The sequence below is a fragment of the Chiloscyllium plagiosum genome, unplaced genomic scaffold (assembly GCF_037043375.1).
Source record: "Chiloscyllium plagiosum isolate Xiang-an unplaced genomic scaffold, Cpla_swu_hap1 HiC_scaffold_39, whole genome shotgun sequence".
Lineage (NCBI taxonomy): Eukaryota > Metazoa > Chordata > Chondrichthyes > Orectolobiformes > Hemiscylliidae > Chiloscyllium > Chiloscyllium plagiosum.
Window position 1 is genome coordinate 3036197 of NW_028270177.1, and position 15541 is coordinate 3051737.

At 41.4% G+C, this 15541-nt stretch overlaps 1 protein-coding gene across 1 annotated transcript; it reads right to left on the minus strand.

Annotated features, from left to right (window-relative positions):
* Positions 1 to 262: 262 nt before the first annotated feature.
* On the minus strand, positions 263 to 15322 carry snapc5 (small nuclear RNA activating complex, polypeptide 5). The gene is made up of 4 exons (XM_087981408.1): positions 15272 to 15322; positions 9937 to 10239; positions 6658 to 6750; positions 263 to 3167 (listed from the first exon to the last, which is right to left on the minus strand). The coding sequence occupies exons 2-4, from the start codon at positions 10024 to 10026 to the stop codon at positions 3036 to 3038; spliced, it is 315 nt and encodes a 104-aa protein (XP_087837534.1). The 5' UTR covers positions 10027 to 10239; positions 15272 to 15322; the 3' UTR covers positions 263 to 3035.
* Between the last annotated feature and the right edge of the window lie 219 nt (positions 15323 to 15541).

A 15541-nucleotide genomic window follows, 5' to 3' on the forward strand; every position in this document is an offset into this window, starting at 1 on the left:
AACTAGTGTGTTTCAGTGAACATGCAGTATCCTTTAGTCAGACATAGTGCACCCAGAGCAGGATGCACAGCTTTAAAGTATTGGGTTACAGGGTCAGTGTATATTTGATTTTCTTCTCCATTTCATTATAGGTGGGTAGCCTACCGGGATGTAAATTACCAGGGCTGACTTCAGCAATTATACTGACTGAGGAGAACTGCTGCCGCGGTGGGATCCATTCATCATGTACATTTCCATTGAATTCAGAAGTGAGTTGCTACTATTGTCACAAGAAACAAAAATCAATTTTATTATTGATTAGCTTTGTAACAGTGCAATTAACCAGCTGCAGAAAGCTTTCACATTTTTTTCACTTTAAGGCCTACACATTTATCTTGCGACAATACTTAAAATATGTCAATAGGCTTTCAGTCATAAAATGCAATTAATGTGTGTTCTGAAACAACTTGACCAGTCTGGGGACAAATACTCAACCTTCCGCATGTATGCCCCAAATCTTCAAAATCTCAAATGGCCAGCTTACAAACCCTTCAGCAGGCTTTGTTAATTTTGAGTGTATCTCCCAGAATGGAGGAGAGCTCTTGTCAACTTTGTTTTCAGTCTCAGCAGGAGAGAAAGATCACTCTATGCAATCCATGTTTAGCTGGCTCTAAGACAAGTTTACTGTTCTGACATTGCCATCTTTGTAGCTCTTTTCTGTTTGCACGTGCCTTTACAGTGAATTGTGCAGCTCACCACCAGCTCTCATTCCATCAGCCAGGATGCTGCAGGTTGGTGTTAACTATTGGCCACATATTTGAAACTTATGAGTCTAACTTAAAATGAACTCTAATGAGAAACAAATCAGCCTTATTTTCACTGAACATGAAAAGCTGTTTCACTGGCTGTTAAAGTGTTACAGGACACACATTTTTCTTCCATATGTTTTACACAGTTTTACGGTGTTTTAAAAATAACTTCTACATTCACAGTTTCAATATCAGGCAAAAGCTTAAGATTTTCTTTGAAGCTGTGAGGCAGGATCTCAACATCTTGACCAAGATAACCTTTAAGCACATTCATGGATTTACTGGCAGTTCACAGCCTGCTACAATAATACAGAAGTTTATAAAGCAATCATCATTCTGTCTCTAATATGAAGAATATGCATACACTGGATGCTAACTTACTCCAGTGTAAATTCTTGCATCCATGTTGATATTTTAATTATAAAATGTGCCACATTAAAATTATACTTACCTGCAAATGTGTGTTATACTGCATTTAAACTGGAACTTATATCAGAAATATAAAACAAAAGCAGAACTTGTAACTTCAAAATAGGGATTGAATTACCTCTCCACCCTTGTCCAATTATACTCCATCTTCTAAGGCTGCTTTCACCTGAAGACAAATCTCTTCGGGTATCACCATATGAAATTCACTCTTTCAAAACAAACCAGTTGGCAACTGCCCACAAAGAAATGTCATGCAAATATCATTACACTCTAAAACAACTGAAACCCCGCTGATGGTTTCAGACACAACACAATGATTATTTTTCTTGCATTCCATAAATCAAAATATTCAATTTTCGAACTGGAATGCTCAAATTTGCAGCTTTATTACTGATGCTATAGCCTTAATGCTTGGTTTGATTTGAATGAGCTCACAGAGTCACGGTGTATTTTACTCAAGATTGAATAGTACTTGGGGCTACTGAAGACCCACTTGATCTGCACAGTGACACCTCTATTTTAAAAGGCACACAAAGAAAAATCAACCAAATTGTGGCTGTTTTGAAAAGGTGCAATATAAACACATTCCATAGCAACATTTTTGGCCTGTCATATGGACACAGTGGAGTTGGCCACAATGCTGGGAACTCAAGATAATTGTATTTTAAAAACACAGGCGATGACTGAATTAAACTCAGTATTGTACATATTTACACTCCTGCTTTGCTTTTTGTTTGGAGGCAAGTCTCAGTAACTCACATAGCTCAAAGTTAGGCTCCATGAATTCACAAAGTTAACCTATAGATATATCCCACGTCTATGCTGTGAATTAAATTGACTTGCACAAAAGCAGCTAAGAGTGACTGTGGATAAACTCAAATACAGCGACTGTGAATCACAGCAAAGGGACTGGCTGACAGATTATTACAATCTTATATTAGGAGGCTGCAGTAACTGCTCTTCATGGCTTTATAAACAAAAATAAATGAAGTGGCCAACAACTCATTGAACATTAAAATCACTTCCAAAACTCAAAAGAAATGTATCCATGCAAGGAGGCAAAACATTGAACCACATCCAACTCACCCTCATTATTACATACAACCCTATTCTTTAAGATATTTAACATTATTATTTCAAACTCATACAGCTCAAGGCCAACAATCTTCAATTCTTTTGTGGCTCATTTAAGTAAGAATATCTGTCACAAAGTACTACTGTGGTATCAGTTACCCACCGTTACACAGCCTCAGTAAGGCTCACAAACCATAAAGTCTCACATTAGCTGAGAACAGATACTCTATAGTCTAATGGACTTTTATATTTGTCTATTGATCTGGTGTTCTAAAAGCTCAGCATTGTAGAATCTCACTTTTATTCCCTCAGCAACAATCTGGCATTTCAGTTTAAAATTGTTTTAATCCAAGAATTCTTCAATGCTTTGCTGTATTAAAAAAAAGTTCATGTTTCCTTTATACAGTAAGTTAAATGTCAAGTTCCCATTTTCTTCTCACTTTAAGTCTTTTTCCGTTTCTCTCATGAAAGGAGGTATAGCAATGAGGATAACTATTTAAAAAACATTCAATATCCCCAACAGATAGCAGACTGCAGGCTCAGAGATGGCAGACAGTCCCCTGTGGTGACCATCTTTCCAGTGTATAGCTGAGTGTACACATATTGAGAAACAATGAGCTCTGATGCATTGCTGTAAAGACGAAACTCTGAATACAAGCGCAGTTCAACACTCCATCTTCAAATGAAGCTGAGTACATTCTGTTGGTAGGACTTCTTTGCATTCTTTTCTGAAAACTGACCTATTTAGGAGATGCATTCTTCTTCATCCTCCTCCTCTTCCTCATTTTCCTGTGACGCATTTCTAACAGACTGTAATGTGCTCAACTGAAGCTGGGTTTGATTGATAACACTCGCATCATCCACCTGCATTGAGGACTACAGAAACAAAGAGTCAGCAAATGAAATGGATCACAATTACCATTCAATGGCAATGTCAGACCAGGCTAAAACTTTAACATCTCCAGTTTCTCATGTGCTGAGTGTACTACTTCCTGACTATCATTTTGGTATAAAACAATGGTACCTTCTGCAACAAAGTAAATGACCTCTCATCCTCCAAGTCATTAATCTAGTAAATAATTGAAGCCCCATGACTGATCTATATATACTCCAGTAGCTAGATCTTTCCATCCTTGAAAAGATCCATTAATCCCAACTCCATCCTCTGTGTTAACCAATCCTCAATCCACGCTGATGCATTACTCTCAATTCCATATTCTCCTATTTTGTGCAAAATCCTTCTGCGCACCTTATCAAAAGCCTTCTGGAAATCAAATACACTACAACTACTAGCTCTCTTTATCAATTCTGCTTGTTACATTCCTCAAAGGATTCCAACAAATTTGGAATAAGGGAAATACAGACCATGTGTGGGCAAATGGAATTAGTTTAGAGTCACATCATAGCACAGGCATACTGTACTTTATGAATAATTTCCTTTTCACAAAACCATACTAACTTGGTTTGAGTGCATTAAGTTTTTCTAAGTATCTTCCTATTTCTTCCTTAATAAGGGACTCTAGTATTTTTCCAGATGTTAGATTAACTGGCCTGTAGTTTCCTGCTTCCTGTCTCCTTCCCTTTTTGAACAGGGATGTCAAACACAGGCTTTACCAATGGGCTGGCACTTTTCTGTTTCCAGTGAGTTCTGGAATATTTTGACCAATGCCTCCACCATCTCAGCAGGCACTTCCTTCCTTTAAAACTTCTCTTCCTCCCCAGCACTGCATCCTGAATCAAACTCATTTTCTCCCACACCAATCTCTGAGCCATGTATTTTTCTCTATACTGCAATTTACACATGGCTGGTAGTTAATACAGAGATGAACCCACCTCTGTGTTTTTGCTTTATCATTTAGCACAGAGTTGCTTATAATTCCTCAGTAGACAACACAGCCTTCAGAACATTACCTTCTCTGCAAAAAACAGTTATCTATTCCCCTATGATATTCCCTAAGACTGTTATGTTTCTTTCTCAGTGCACATCCTTCCCAGTCTCTGCCCTCATCCACTTGCTAAGCAAAAACTTTGAACCGACTGGAGCTGAAGCTCCTTCAAATCGAAATTCAGGATCATCATACCTGCATCACTCAGTTACACCTACCTGCCTCTGAACTATAATTAGTCCAAGATTTGTGACTGCTTCCTGAAACAGTGACCAGGTACCTTTCCCCATCCTTAGTAACTACAGCTCACTAACTCTGAGGTGAAGACCCTTGAGCAGCAAGCAATTGCTGTAGATTTGGTCACTGTGGATTGCATTAATATCCACAAACTCCTACATACTACAGCTGCAATACGTCAAGTGAGCCTTCTTTGAACTGTCTCCTTATGTCCTTAAGTGCAAATTCTTCCCACTGTAGTCTCATCAACATCCTAGACAATCACAGCACAACCTCTCTGTTATATTCCATTCCCCTTGTAAAAAAAAAATCACAACTTTCTATTTGCCTTCCTAATCACACTAACATTTTCAGCTTCACATAGCAGGACCCTCAAGTCTCTATATATCACTGGATTCTGCAAAATCTCACCATTTAATAATACACTGCTTTTCTATTTCTTCTGCCAAAATTGACAAGTTTGTATGTTATCTCTACACAGTACAGAATTTGGATTATTGTGACTATTTTCCCAGCAAAAGGAGAAGAGATTTGATAGAGATATTCAAAATCATAAAGAGTCTAGGCAATGTAGTTATGGAGAAACCATCCCCATTGGCAGGATAATTGAAAGACCAAAGGGGCAAAAGAAACAATTATGATTTTTTTTCACGCTGTGAGGGGTTACGGATTGGAATGGACAGCCTGAAACTATGGCGGAGGTAGGTCAATTGATCCATTGAAGAAGAAACTGGATTTTTAGCTGAAAAGGAAGAAGGTGCAAGACCACAGGAGAAAGCAGGGGAGTGACATCAAGTGTTCATTCAGATCACCAACACAAACATGACATCGGCTGAATGGTGTCCTCTAATCATGTAACCATTCTGTAATTTTACCTCATGCTGATGGCTTGAGATATGTTTTTGCCCACAAGAAGAATCATTTTTGTATCCATTCCATCAAAATAAATTTGATGGACCTGTATTCGGGTCACCAAGTGAACCTTCTTTTGTCCAAGAAGTCAGCATGTCAATCCCTTCCTGATATATACCCCTATTTCTAGTCATGTCGGTCTTCCCTAAATCCTCTCTGTACTCCTATATCTTCTCCATTCCTACCTTCCCAATTCTGTTTGAAATAAAGTCTGGTGCTTGGATTGTTCTTCTGTGGCTTTGCTAACCTGTCACTAACTAGTCAGCAATTAGTGTACCGCTGCCCAGAGATACCTTCTTTCCTCTACCATACTTGGACTTGCATCTTCCATGTCATAAGTCATCTCCCAATTCACTCACCAAGATATACTGCCTCACATTTATCTGTGTGAATTTAGTTTACCAATTATTTGACGAATCTCTAACTTTATTCATGTTCTTCTGTAATTTATTTCAAAGATGTCAAGGCCTTGGCAAGAATGAAGAGAAAATTTATTAGAATAATTCTAGGTACAGCATGCTGGCTCAGTGGTTAGCTTTGCTGCCTCACAGTGCCACGGACCCAGGTTCGATTCCAGCCTCCAGTGACTATCTCTGCAAAGTTTTTATGTTCTCCCCATGTCAGTGTGCATTTCCTCTGGGTGCTCCAGTTTCCTCCCACAATCCAAAGATGTGTAGGCTAGGTGGGTTAGCCTTGGGAAATGTATGGTTACAGGGATAGGTTAGCAGGGTGGGTATGGATGGGATGCTCTACAGAGGATCAGTGTGGATTCTATGGGCTGAATGGCCTGTTTCCACACTATTAGTCCACGCTGTGGACATCAGTGAATCAGATGGGTTTTTCTGACATCCAACAATAGAGTAATGGTTGTTAAGACTTTTTTTTAACTGAACTCCAATTCTACTATCTGTTGTGAGAGGATTTGAACCCAAGTTCCCAGAACATTACTTGGATTCCTGGATTAATAGTCCAGTGATATTAGTACTAGGCTGCCACTTCCCTTTATTTAAATGATAGGTAAAAGAACCCAGAAGGGAGACGATGTGAAAAAAAAACACAACATGCCCTAGCTTTTTTAAAGATAAGCCACATGTCACAGTCTTTCCTTCCTCCCCTCCCCCAGAACCCTACCATTTTATTTCAGAGAGCAAACAGAAGACAGACTGAACATGATGGGTGGAATGAAGCAAGGATAGCACAAGTCAATATCAGATGGGGAATGCAGAATGATAAACACAAAAGTTATTCAATATGTATTCACATGATGCTGTTTCCTTGAAATTTTAAAAGAAAAATATATTAATGTTTATAGCTCAGATCAGATTTCTCACCTCTACAGGTTCAGCTGCTTGACCACAGTTGTCAGTGTCATCATCACCATCTTCCCTAGTCATGATCATCGAGCGAAGGGCCAACTCTTCTACCTAAAAGGTACACACATACCCACTTACACAAGGATCCTTTCCAAAAAAATGTTGGCATCCAATATTGATAATCAGCATTCCTGCAGCATCTTTAACATACCAATATTACCAAGATACCTAGACAGGAATAAAGCCACCCTGAGCGATGGGAAATGACTAATGAAGGAGAAATCATTCAACCTCTAATTCAATTAGATCACTGCTGATCTGCACCATAATTCCACGTTTGTCCTTTTTGGCATCATATCCCATTACCAGGTACAGATTAATATGTCGGGCCCAGGGCTTTAGAATCCCAAAAGGGATTGGCTGGAGCATGCAAAACTTTGAAATAAATAGGAAAGGTTTGGAGGGACATGGGCCAGGAGCAGGCAGGTGGGACTAGTTTAGTTTGGGATGACATTCGGCATGGACTGCTTGGACCAAAGAGGCTATTCCTGTGCTGGATGACTATGGGACACGCTGCAGGACATCAACCCAGAACTTAAGAGTCAGAGCTCCACTTACCTATCCACTCACCATAGCCCTTACTTCCTTTACTGTTCAGTGGGTGTCTAGCTTTCCACTAACCCAGAGGAATACTAAACATTAAAGTCTCACATAACTTCAACAATATCACTCACAATCTGTCAGTGACTGGGTATCCACAGTTTTGTTTGGGGTGAGGGGATGGGAGGGGGCTTTTCCACTACCATCTTTGAGGTAAATGTTCACTGGTATCATTCTTAAGATGTTGTGAAACTTGAAAGGGTTCAGAAAAGACTTACAAGGATGTTGCCAGGGTTGGTGGATCTGAGCTACAGGGAGAGGCTGAACAGGCTGGGGCTGTTTTCCCTGGAGCGTTGGAGGCTGAGGTGTCACTGTATAGAGGTTTACAAAATTATGAGGGGCATGGATAGGATAAATAGACAATGTCTTTTCCCTGGGTCGGGGAGTCCAGAACTAGAGGGCATAGGTTTAGGATGAGTGGGGAAAGATATAAAAGTGACCCAAGGGGCAACTTTTTCACGCAGAGGGTGGTACATGTATGGAATGAGCTGCCAAAGGATGTGATGGAGGCTGGTACAATTGCAACATTTAAGAGGCATTTGGATGGGTATATGGATAGGAAAGGTTTGGAGGGATATGGGCCGGGTGCTGGCAGGTGGGACTAGATTGGGTTGGGATATCTGGTCGGCATGGACAGGTTGGACCGAACGGTCTGTTTCTATGTTGTACATCTCTATGACTCTATAAATGGTCTAACTCCAATTATAAGATTAAAATCCTTTTTGTTTGAATATCCCCTCAGATACAATTGTTTTCTGTCTTTAGATTAGGGAAGATTAGCAAAGCTAAATTCTTGGCTGCAGTCCAGCGGGATGACTTAACATTTTATTTACACTGTCGGATGGGTTACAGGTAAGCAAGGTTTTGAAGGTTCTGTTAGAAGGAACACCTACAGCCAGTTGTCAGCTCTGTAACAGGAGAACTGCAGGGATGCAATCAGTTAGGAACTTGAGTACCAGCTTAGCTCAATTTATAGCAGCAAGAGTGAGGGGATACTGCACAATTACAGGTTGTCTCTCTCGAATAAGACTCCCACTACTACATAACTTGGATGTAAAAGAATCCATGGCATTGCCAGTGTGTGCTACTCAGCATTTCTTCTTCAACCAAAAGCTTTCTGGCTATAAGAACATAAGAAATTGCAGCAGTTTTAGGATCGCTGCTGGGCCCTCTACTTTTTTGTCATTTACATAAATGATTTGGATGCGAACATAAGAGGTACAGTTAGTACGATTGCAGATGACACCAAAATTGGAGGTGTGGTGGATAACGAAGAGGGTTACCTCAGATTGCAACAGGATCTGGACCAGATAGGCCAATGGGCTGAGGAGTGGCAGATGGAGTTTAATTCAGATAAATGCGAGGTGCTGCATTTTGGGAAAGCAAATCTTAGCAGGACGTATACACTTAATGGTAAGGTCCTAGGTGTTGCTGAACAAAGAGACCTTGGAGTGCAGGTTCATAGCTCCTTGAAAGTGGAGTCGCAGGTAGATAGGATAGTGAAGGCGGCGTTTGGTATGCTTTCCTTTATTGATCAGAGCACTGAGTACAAGAGTTGGGAGGTCATGCTGTACATCTCTATGACTCTAGGAGTAGGCCATCTAGCCTGTTGAGATGGTTCTGCCATTCAATAAGGTCAAGGCTGATCTTTCTGTGGACTCAGCTCCACTTAGCCGCCCACTCACGATAACCCTCCCTTCACTGTTCAAAAAATCTATCAATCTTAGCCTTAAAAACATTCAATGAGGTAGCCTCAACTGCTTCATTGGGCAGAGAATTCCACAGATTCACAACCCTTTGGGTGAGAAGCTCCTTCTCTCTCAGTCCTAAATCTGTTCCCCCTTATTTTGAGGCTACACGCCCTAGTTCTAATTTCACCAGCCAGTGGAAACAACCTCCCTGCTTCTATCCTATCTATTCCCTAAATAATTTTATATGATTCTATAAGATCGCCCCTGCATCCTTTTAAATTCCAATGAGTACAGTCCCACTTTACTCAATCTTTTTACACAAGCCAACCCTCTCAGCTCTGGAATCTGCATAATCTGATGGCTGTGTTTGCCTGGCATAGCAACAGTTGGTCACACGTGGGAAAGGGGCTGAAATGGGTCCAGACCTCTAAATTGTAAACTTCAAGCTCCCATTGAATGAATGGCACAACATGCAGAACTGAAGACAATACTTTTTTTTAAATATAGGAAATGATTCAGTGCCCTACCCAATCCTTAGTTTATGCTTATCCCATTAGAGGTGAACGTATATCTCAGCCCAATGTGACAGTGCCCGATCTGCTGATACATACTACAAGCAAATGTAATCAAATTAAAAAGTTTGGGATGCTTTTACTTGAATCACAGGAGAGAACAAAGACTAAGACTTAAGATTGTGTTTGGCTGGGTGATGCAGGCAGAAGCACCTCCCACCCTAAACTGTCTCAATTCAGCAAGAGCAATGTCAAAAATGAGGCAGTGGAGTTGGGGAGGAGGGACTCCATGAACTGGACAGCCTGCACTATACCTCACCAGGGAACACTTGCTATTGGCCCTGCTTGTAAAGGTACTTCATCCACCGACACAGAACAGCAGAATTTAAATCTATACATAAACAATAGGTGTTATTCGTTGCATGTAAGTATACCTTGAGTCGGTTTAATTGATCTTGTAAACTGGTTTTGACTTTCAGTAGAGCTTCTTCTTCTTTCTTCAGCTCCTGCAACCGACTGAGCATTCTGAGTCCTTTGGAGTTTTAGTGTTTACCTGTAGGAGGAATAACTGCACCTTTTGAAGAATTGTGCACAAAGATGCTGTAAATTGAACACTGCATTCTAATAAGAGAAGCAGCCTGTGAAGACTAGGATACAGGAGAAATAAGCGGCTAATGACAATCAGAAAGGGGCATCAGATGAAACAAAGGGATTCCCACTGCCAGGCCAGTCAATATCTGAAACAAAAAGACAATTTAGCAGCTTTGTTGGAGCTGCGTACACAATGTTAACTAATTTTCTACCATATAACTTCAGCAGACTGGTCATTTACACCACTTTAAAGAACAAAGGCAGATAGTACCCATACCCAATCCTATCTATACGGACACCTCTTAAACATGTAGATAATGTGCAAGAGGATTTCCCTACCACGCTACCAACCCCATGTTTAGAAGATGCATGGATGACAAGTATAAAATTATTTGATTGGTCAGTACAGGAAAGATACTCTAACCTGGAAATAAAAGGGGATGCTGCCTTCAAATTAAAACTAGGTAAATCTGGAATGAGATCAAGAAACAGTTTTCTCCATACAGAAAATTCCTTTGACAGCGAGTTTTGAGAAGATCTGTAACTCACATTGAGGTTCTGGATGTAGGTTTGATCACTGAGCTGCAAGGTTCGCTTTCAGACGTTTCATCACCATACTAGGTAACATCTTCAGTGAGCCTCCAGATGAAGCTCTGGTGGTATGGCCCGCTTTTTATGTGTTTAAGTTTCCTTGGGTTGCTGATGAAATTTCTTATGGTGATGTGATTTCCTGTTCTTTTTCTCAGGGGGTGGTAAATGGGATCCAAGAAAGTGTGTTTGTTGATAGACACTAGTATCTTTACATACAGATGAGGAAGGACACCACTTCGACTGGGACAACACATCCATCCTAGGGCAAACCAAACAAAGACATGCGCGAGAATTCCTAGAAGCATGGCATTCCAACCAGAACTCATCCTCTTCTATCTTGGTGTGTTTGATGGTTTTCAGGAATTCTTGGGTGGAGTGGATGAGTGGCCTGAGTCTTCTACTAAATGGTTTAGTCTTTCGTATAGCTCCTTGGCTATCTAAGTTGGTGTTCCAGGTAGCGAGACTATGGGTCTGAGGGGGACTCCTGATTTGTGAATCTTGGGTAATCCGTAGAAGCGTGGTGTGTTGGATCCATTTGGATTCGTATTTTGGAAGTCTGTCTTATTGATTTCTCCAGATTTTTGATGTTTTTTTGAGTACGGCTTTGATTTAGTTCTCTAGTTGTGGGGTTTGGTCTATCGCCACTTGTTGGTAAGTGTTGGTATCTGCAAGCAGTGCTTTCGCTTTCTCAATGTAGTCTCTTTGATTTAAAATGACTGTCAAGCGTCCTTTGACTGCAGGTAGGATAACAATGTTTTTATCTTTTTCTTAGTCTTTCTAGTGCTTTCCTTTCTTATGTATTGAGTGTTTCCGTCCTTTTTCCTGGTTAATGTTGGGGTGACTATCACTCTGATGGTTTGCTGGGTTTTCTCTGTGAGTTCTTTGCCTTTCACTGTTGTTTCTAATGCTGCTAAGAAATCTTTCTTGTCCGCATCCTGGAAGTTGTAATTTAATCCTTTTACTAAGACAGCTTTCTCAGTCTGTTAACAGTCGGTCACATAAGTTTTTTATCCATTCTTCTGTGTTATTTTGTGTAAGTTTGTCTAGTTTTTCTGCAGGTCTAGTTTTTTTCCTTTTCTGTGTTTGCCGCTGTCTAATGTCTATGACTTGTTGTATTGTGTCTGTCGAATTAGTAAGTAAAGATTTTTGGCGTGAAATTTCCCAGTTGTATTTACAGTCTGTTGTGGGCATCATTAAGCATTTCTCTAAGCATTCTGCGCCCGTTTTGCTCTGCTATTGTTTTGGCTAGTGGGGTATTAAGGGGAGGTTTGTATTTAAGACATTTAAGGAGTACCTGTTACCTTAGGCATTCGTGCAGGAAGTACAGCTGTTAGTGCGTGGCATTCTGTCCATGGCATTGGTTTCCCATCTGCATTGGACAAACTGGCAGAAAACTAGCCACCAGGATACACGAACATCAACTTGTCACAAAAAGACAATACCCATTCTCACTAGTATCCTTACATACAGATGAGGAAGGACACCACTTTGACTGGGACAACACATCATCCATGGACAAGCCAAACAGAGACATGTGCGAGAATTCCAAGAATCATGGCATTCCAACCGGAATTCTATCAACAAACACACTGATTTGGATCCCATTTATCATCCCCTTAGAAAAAGAACAGGAAATGACATCACCAACCCAAGGAAACCTAAACACAAATCAAAAGTGGGCCATACCACCAGCGCTTCATCCGGAGGCTCACTGATGATGTTACCTAACATGTTGACGAAACATCTGAAAATGAACATTCCACCTCAGTGAGCAAACCTTTGCCCAGATTCTTTTGAACATTTAGTGAAGTCTAGAATGGGTCTCCCACAAAGTACTTTCGATGCTGGGGACAACTGAAAATTAAGTGCAGACATCAATAGAAAAATGGAACAAAAGTGGTTTAGCGTGGTTGAGATACAGATTATTTATAAATGAATGGTGGAAATAGCTCGAGCAGCCAAATGGTCCATGCTCTTACTATATCTAAAATATTCTCTATAAATATCACAACTATGAATAGGAACAATGAATTTTAGCAAGTTTTGTCTTCAATTTGTTCATTAGTTTTGGGTGCTGCTGGCTATGCCAGAATTTATTGCCCATATCTAACTGCCCTGGAGAAGCAGCAAGTTGCCTTTTGAAGCAGTCTTTCAGATGGAGGGAACTCTCTGCACTGTTCAGAGCTTCCAGCATTTTGGCCCAGTGACAGTGATGGAATGGCAATATATTTCCAAATCGGATGGTACATGATTTGGAGGAGAGCTTACAAGTGGTATCCCCATGTTTCTGCTGCCCTGTCCTTCTGGATGGTAGCTCTCACAGGTTGGGAAGGTGTTGTCTAAGGAGCCTTGGTGAGTTGCAGTGCATCTTCTAGATGCTACACACTACTGCTGATTGTTGGTGGTGTTGGGAGTGACAGCTGAAGACATCGGATGATGTGTCAATTAACACGCTGGTTTGTCTTGATTAGTGTCAAGCATCTTGAGTCTTGTAGAAGCTGCACTCATCTGGACAAGTGGAAAGAATACCATCAAACCCCTGGCTTGTGCCTTGTAGATGGTGGACAGGCTCCAGGGAGACAGGAAGCTCCAACTCCCCAAATCTCATTACACACTGGAATAGACCACAATTGTTCACTATCTGCCCTCAACAGATACTCCATCATAGATTGCCTCAACCACTGCTCCTGTTCTAGTGGATCATCTTTCCTAAGGCTATGGTCTGCTGAACTCAATCTGCACTCCCAGGACTCATTCATTAGCATAACTTCAACCATTCACCAGCAGCTAGCTTCAGCAAACTGAACTGCCCCACGTTTCTTCTACACTCTAAGCTTGCTAAGTCATACACCCAGTGAATACTGCTTGGTTTTAAAAGCCCAACTCACTCAACTGTACTGTATTAATGCTCACAAGCTTCTTCTAATCCCAATGCCGTTTCCCCAACACAGAGCCAGTGGGCTTCACACTTTCTCAGGTCGTTAGGAGTGTTGGGTCCTGAACTTAGCTGTTTCCTAATCCTTAAACGTCTTCCTAATAGCACAGATCATCAAGCTGCTGTCAGTTTATCACCAAGTAGTCTACACAGAATCAGTATAGCACACAGCATAGGTGACTGCAACACCTCTCGCATGGAATATATCTGTTTGTCTTTTTCTCCAACTAATTGTAACCTTTGAACTCTTCTTCAGTGACCTCAAACTGTCTGGAATGGCTTCCACAGTACAAAGAAATACCTAAAAAAGGAGGATTTATCATACACTAATTATCAAAGATACTTGAAGAAGCTTTGTCCTGGATGGTGTCAGCTTGAGTGTTAGAATCATTTTCAGAGTTGCACTCACCAAGGCTAAGAGAGCGTATTCCACCACATCTCTGACTTGTGCATTGTAGATGGTGGTCAGGTGAATCCACTCACCACAGAATTCCCAGTCTCTGATCTGCTCTCATTTTTATTGTATTTAGATACTGGTCCAGTTCATTTTCTGGTCATTGGTAACTCCCAGTGTGTTGTTAATCTGGGACTCAATGATGGTAATGCCACTTAAGAACAGGCACAAAATGGTCAGATTCTCTATTGCTGAAGTTGGCCATTATCTGACACTTGTCATCATAAGGTGCTTTATGGGATTTAAATTTGACATTAAAACATTAGGTCAGGGAAGTGTTGAGGGGTCATTAACCCAAGGAATGAACAGTCATGACCCTACTAGATTTTTACATGGTATACTTGAAAATTACCAGGCATGGGAACCCTGGTCAGTCCCCCTCCAGTCTAGGACTGTGGAAAAAGAACTTGCATTTATATAGCACCATTCACAATCCATGTTCCAAAGTTCTTTAGAGCTTTACCAATGTGTAGTCACTGATAACTATATAGAAAACAAGGCAATTTGCAGACAACAAAATCCTACAGAAATAATATGGTGATGGCCAGAGAATTCGTATTTCATCATGCTCATTGAGAAATAAGTATTAGCTAGGTCACCAGATTGTTAAAAGCTTCTAATCTCTTTGAAATAGTAGCAGTAGAATATTTCATATATATCCATGAAGGAAGATGATGCCTTTGTTTAACATTCCTTCTGAATGACATTGGCACTGATGATGCAGCACTTCCTCAAATTACAGTCAATTCTTGGGCTAGGATTTGAACTCTTAATCCATTCTACTAAATTGAAACCATTATGAACATCAGTGTTGTGGGCTGTAGTGCAGGGTTCGAAAACACTCCTTCAGTGAAATTTATACTTCAGTTCAGTGATGATGACCAAACCACTCTCGAACACGAATGAGCCAAATTCAACACTCAATCAGCCACCCAACCCCATCCAGCTCCAGCTGATACCCTGACCCCCGACCCCTGACCCCTGAACCCGTCCCACCCTCTGACCTCAGGATGACCATCGCGGTCCAAGGATGAGCTGCCGCCATTGCCCTCACAGCTCCCCGGTGCGAACAGCTTCCTACATGTCCCGTCCCATTCCTTACCTCCACCTTTATTATCTGTATATCTATCTACCTATCTATCCGTCGTTCCAACACACTCTCTCTCTCTCTCTCTCTCTCACACACACACACACCTACCTCCCGGGAATTGACTTCAGTCCACCCCAGTCATGCAGCGTCACTTCCGACAGTGCACGCATGCGCACCTACGGCGTTGTTATGCATGGCTGGTCCAGCCCCACTCCGCGCGAAAAGCTGAACCCCGCCCCTCGACGAATTACCCCGCCCACCACCATTGGACCCCGCCCCTCAGTGCGCGAGTCCGCCCACAGTCCCCGCCCCCTGAGGGCCGAGTCCGCCCACAGTCCCCGCCCCCTGAGGGCCGAGTCCGCCCACAGTCCCCGCCCC

Bases quoted from the DNA above. Each gene is read 5' to 3' on its own strand.
- snapc5 (XM_087981408.1), bottom strand. From the start codon at position 10,026: ATGCTCAGTCGGTTGCAGGAGCTGAAGAAAGAAGAAGAAGCTCTACTG. The intron at 6,751-9,936 runs GTATACTTACAT...TGTACCTTTTAG, and splicing joins ATCAATTAAACCGACTCAAG to GTAGAAGAGTTGGCCCTTCG. The intron at 3,168-6,657 runs GTGAGAAATCTG...TTGTTTCTGTAG, and splicing joins AAGCAGCTGAACCTGTAGAG to TCCTCAATGCAGGTGGATGA.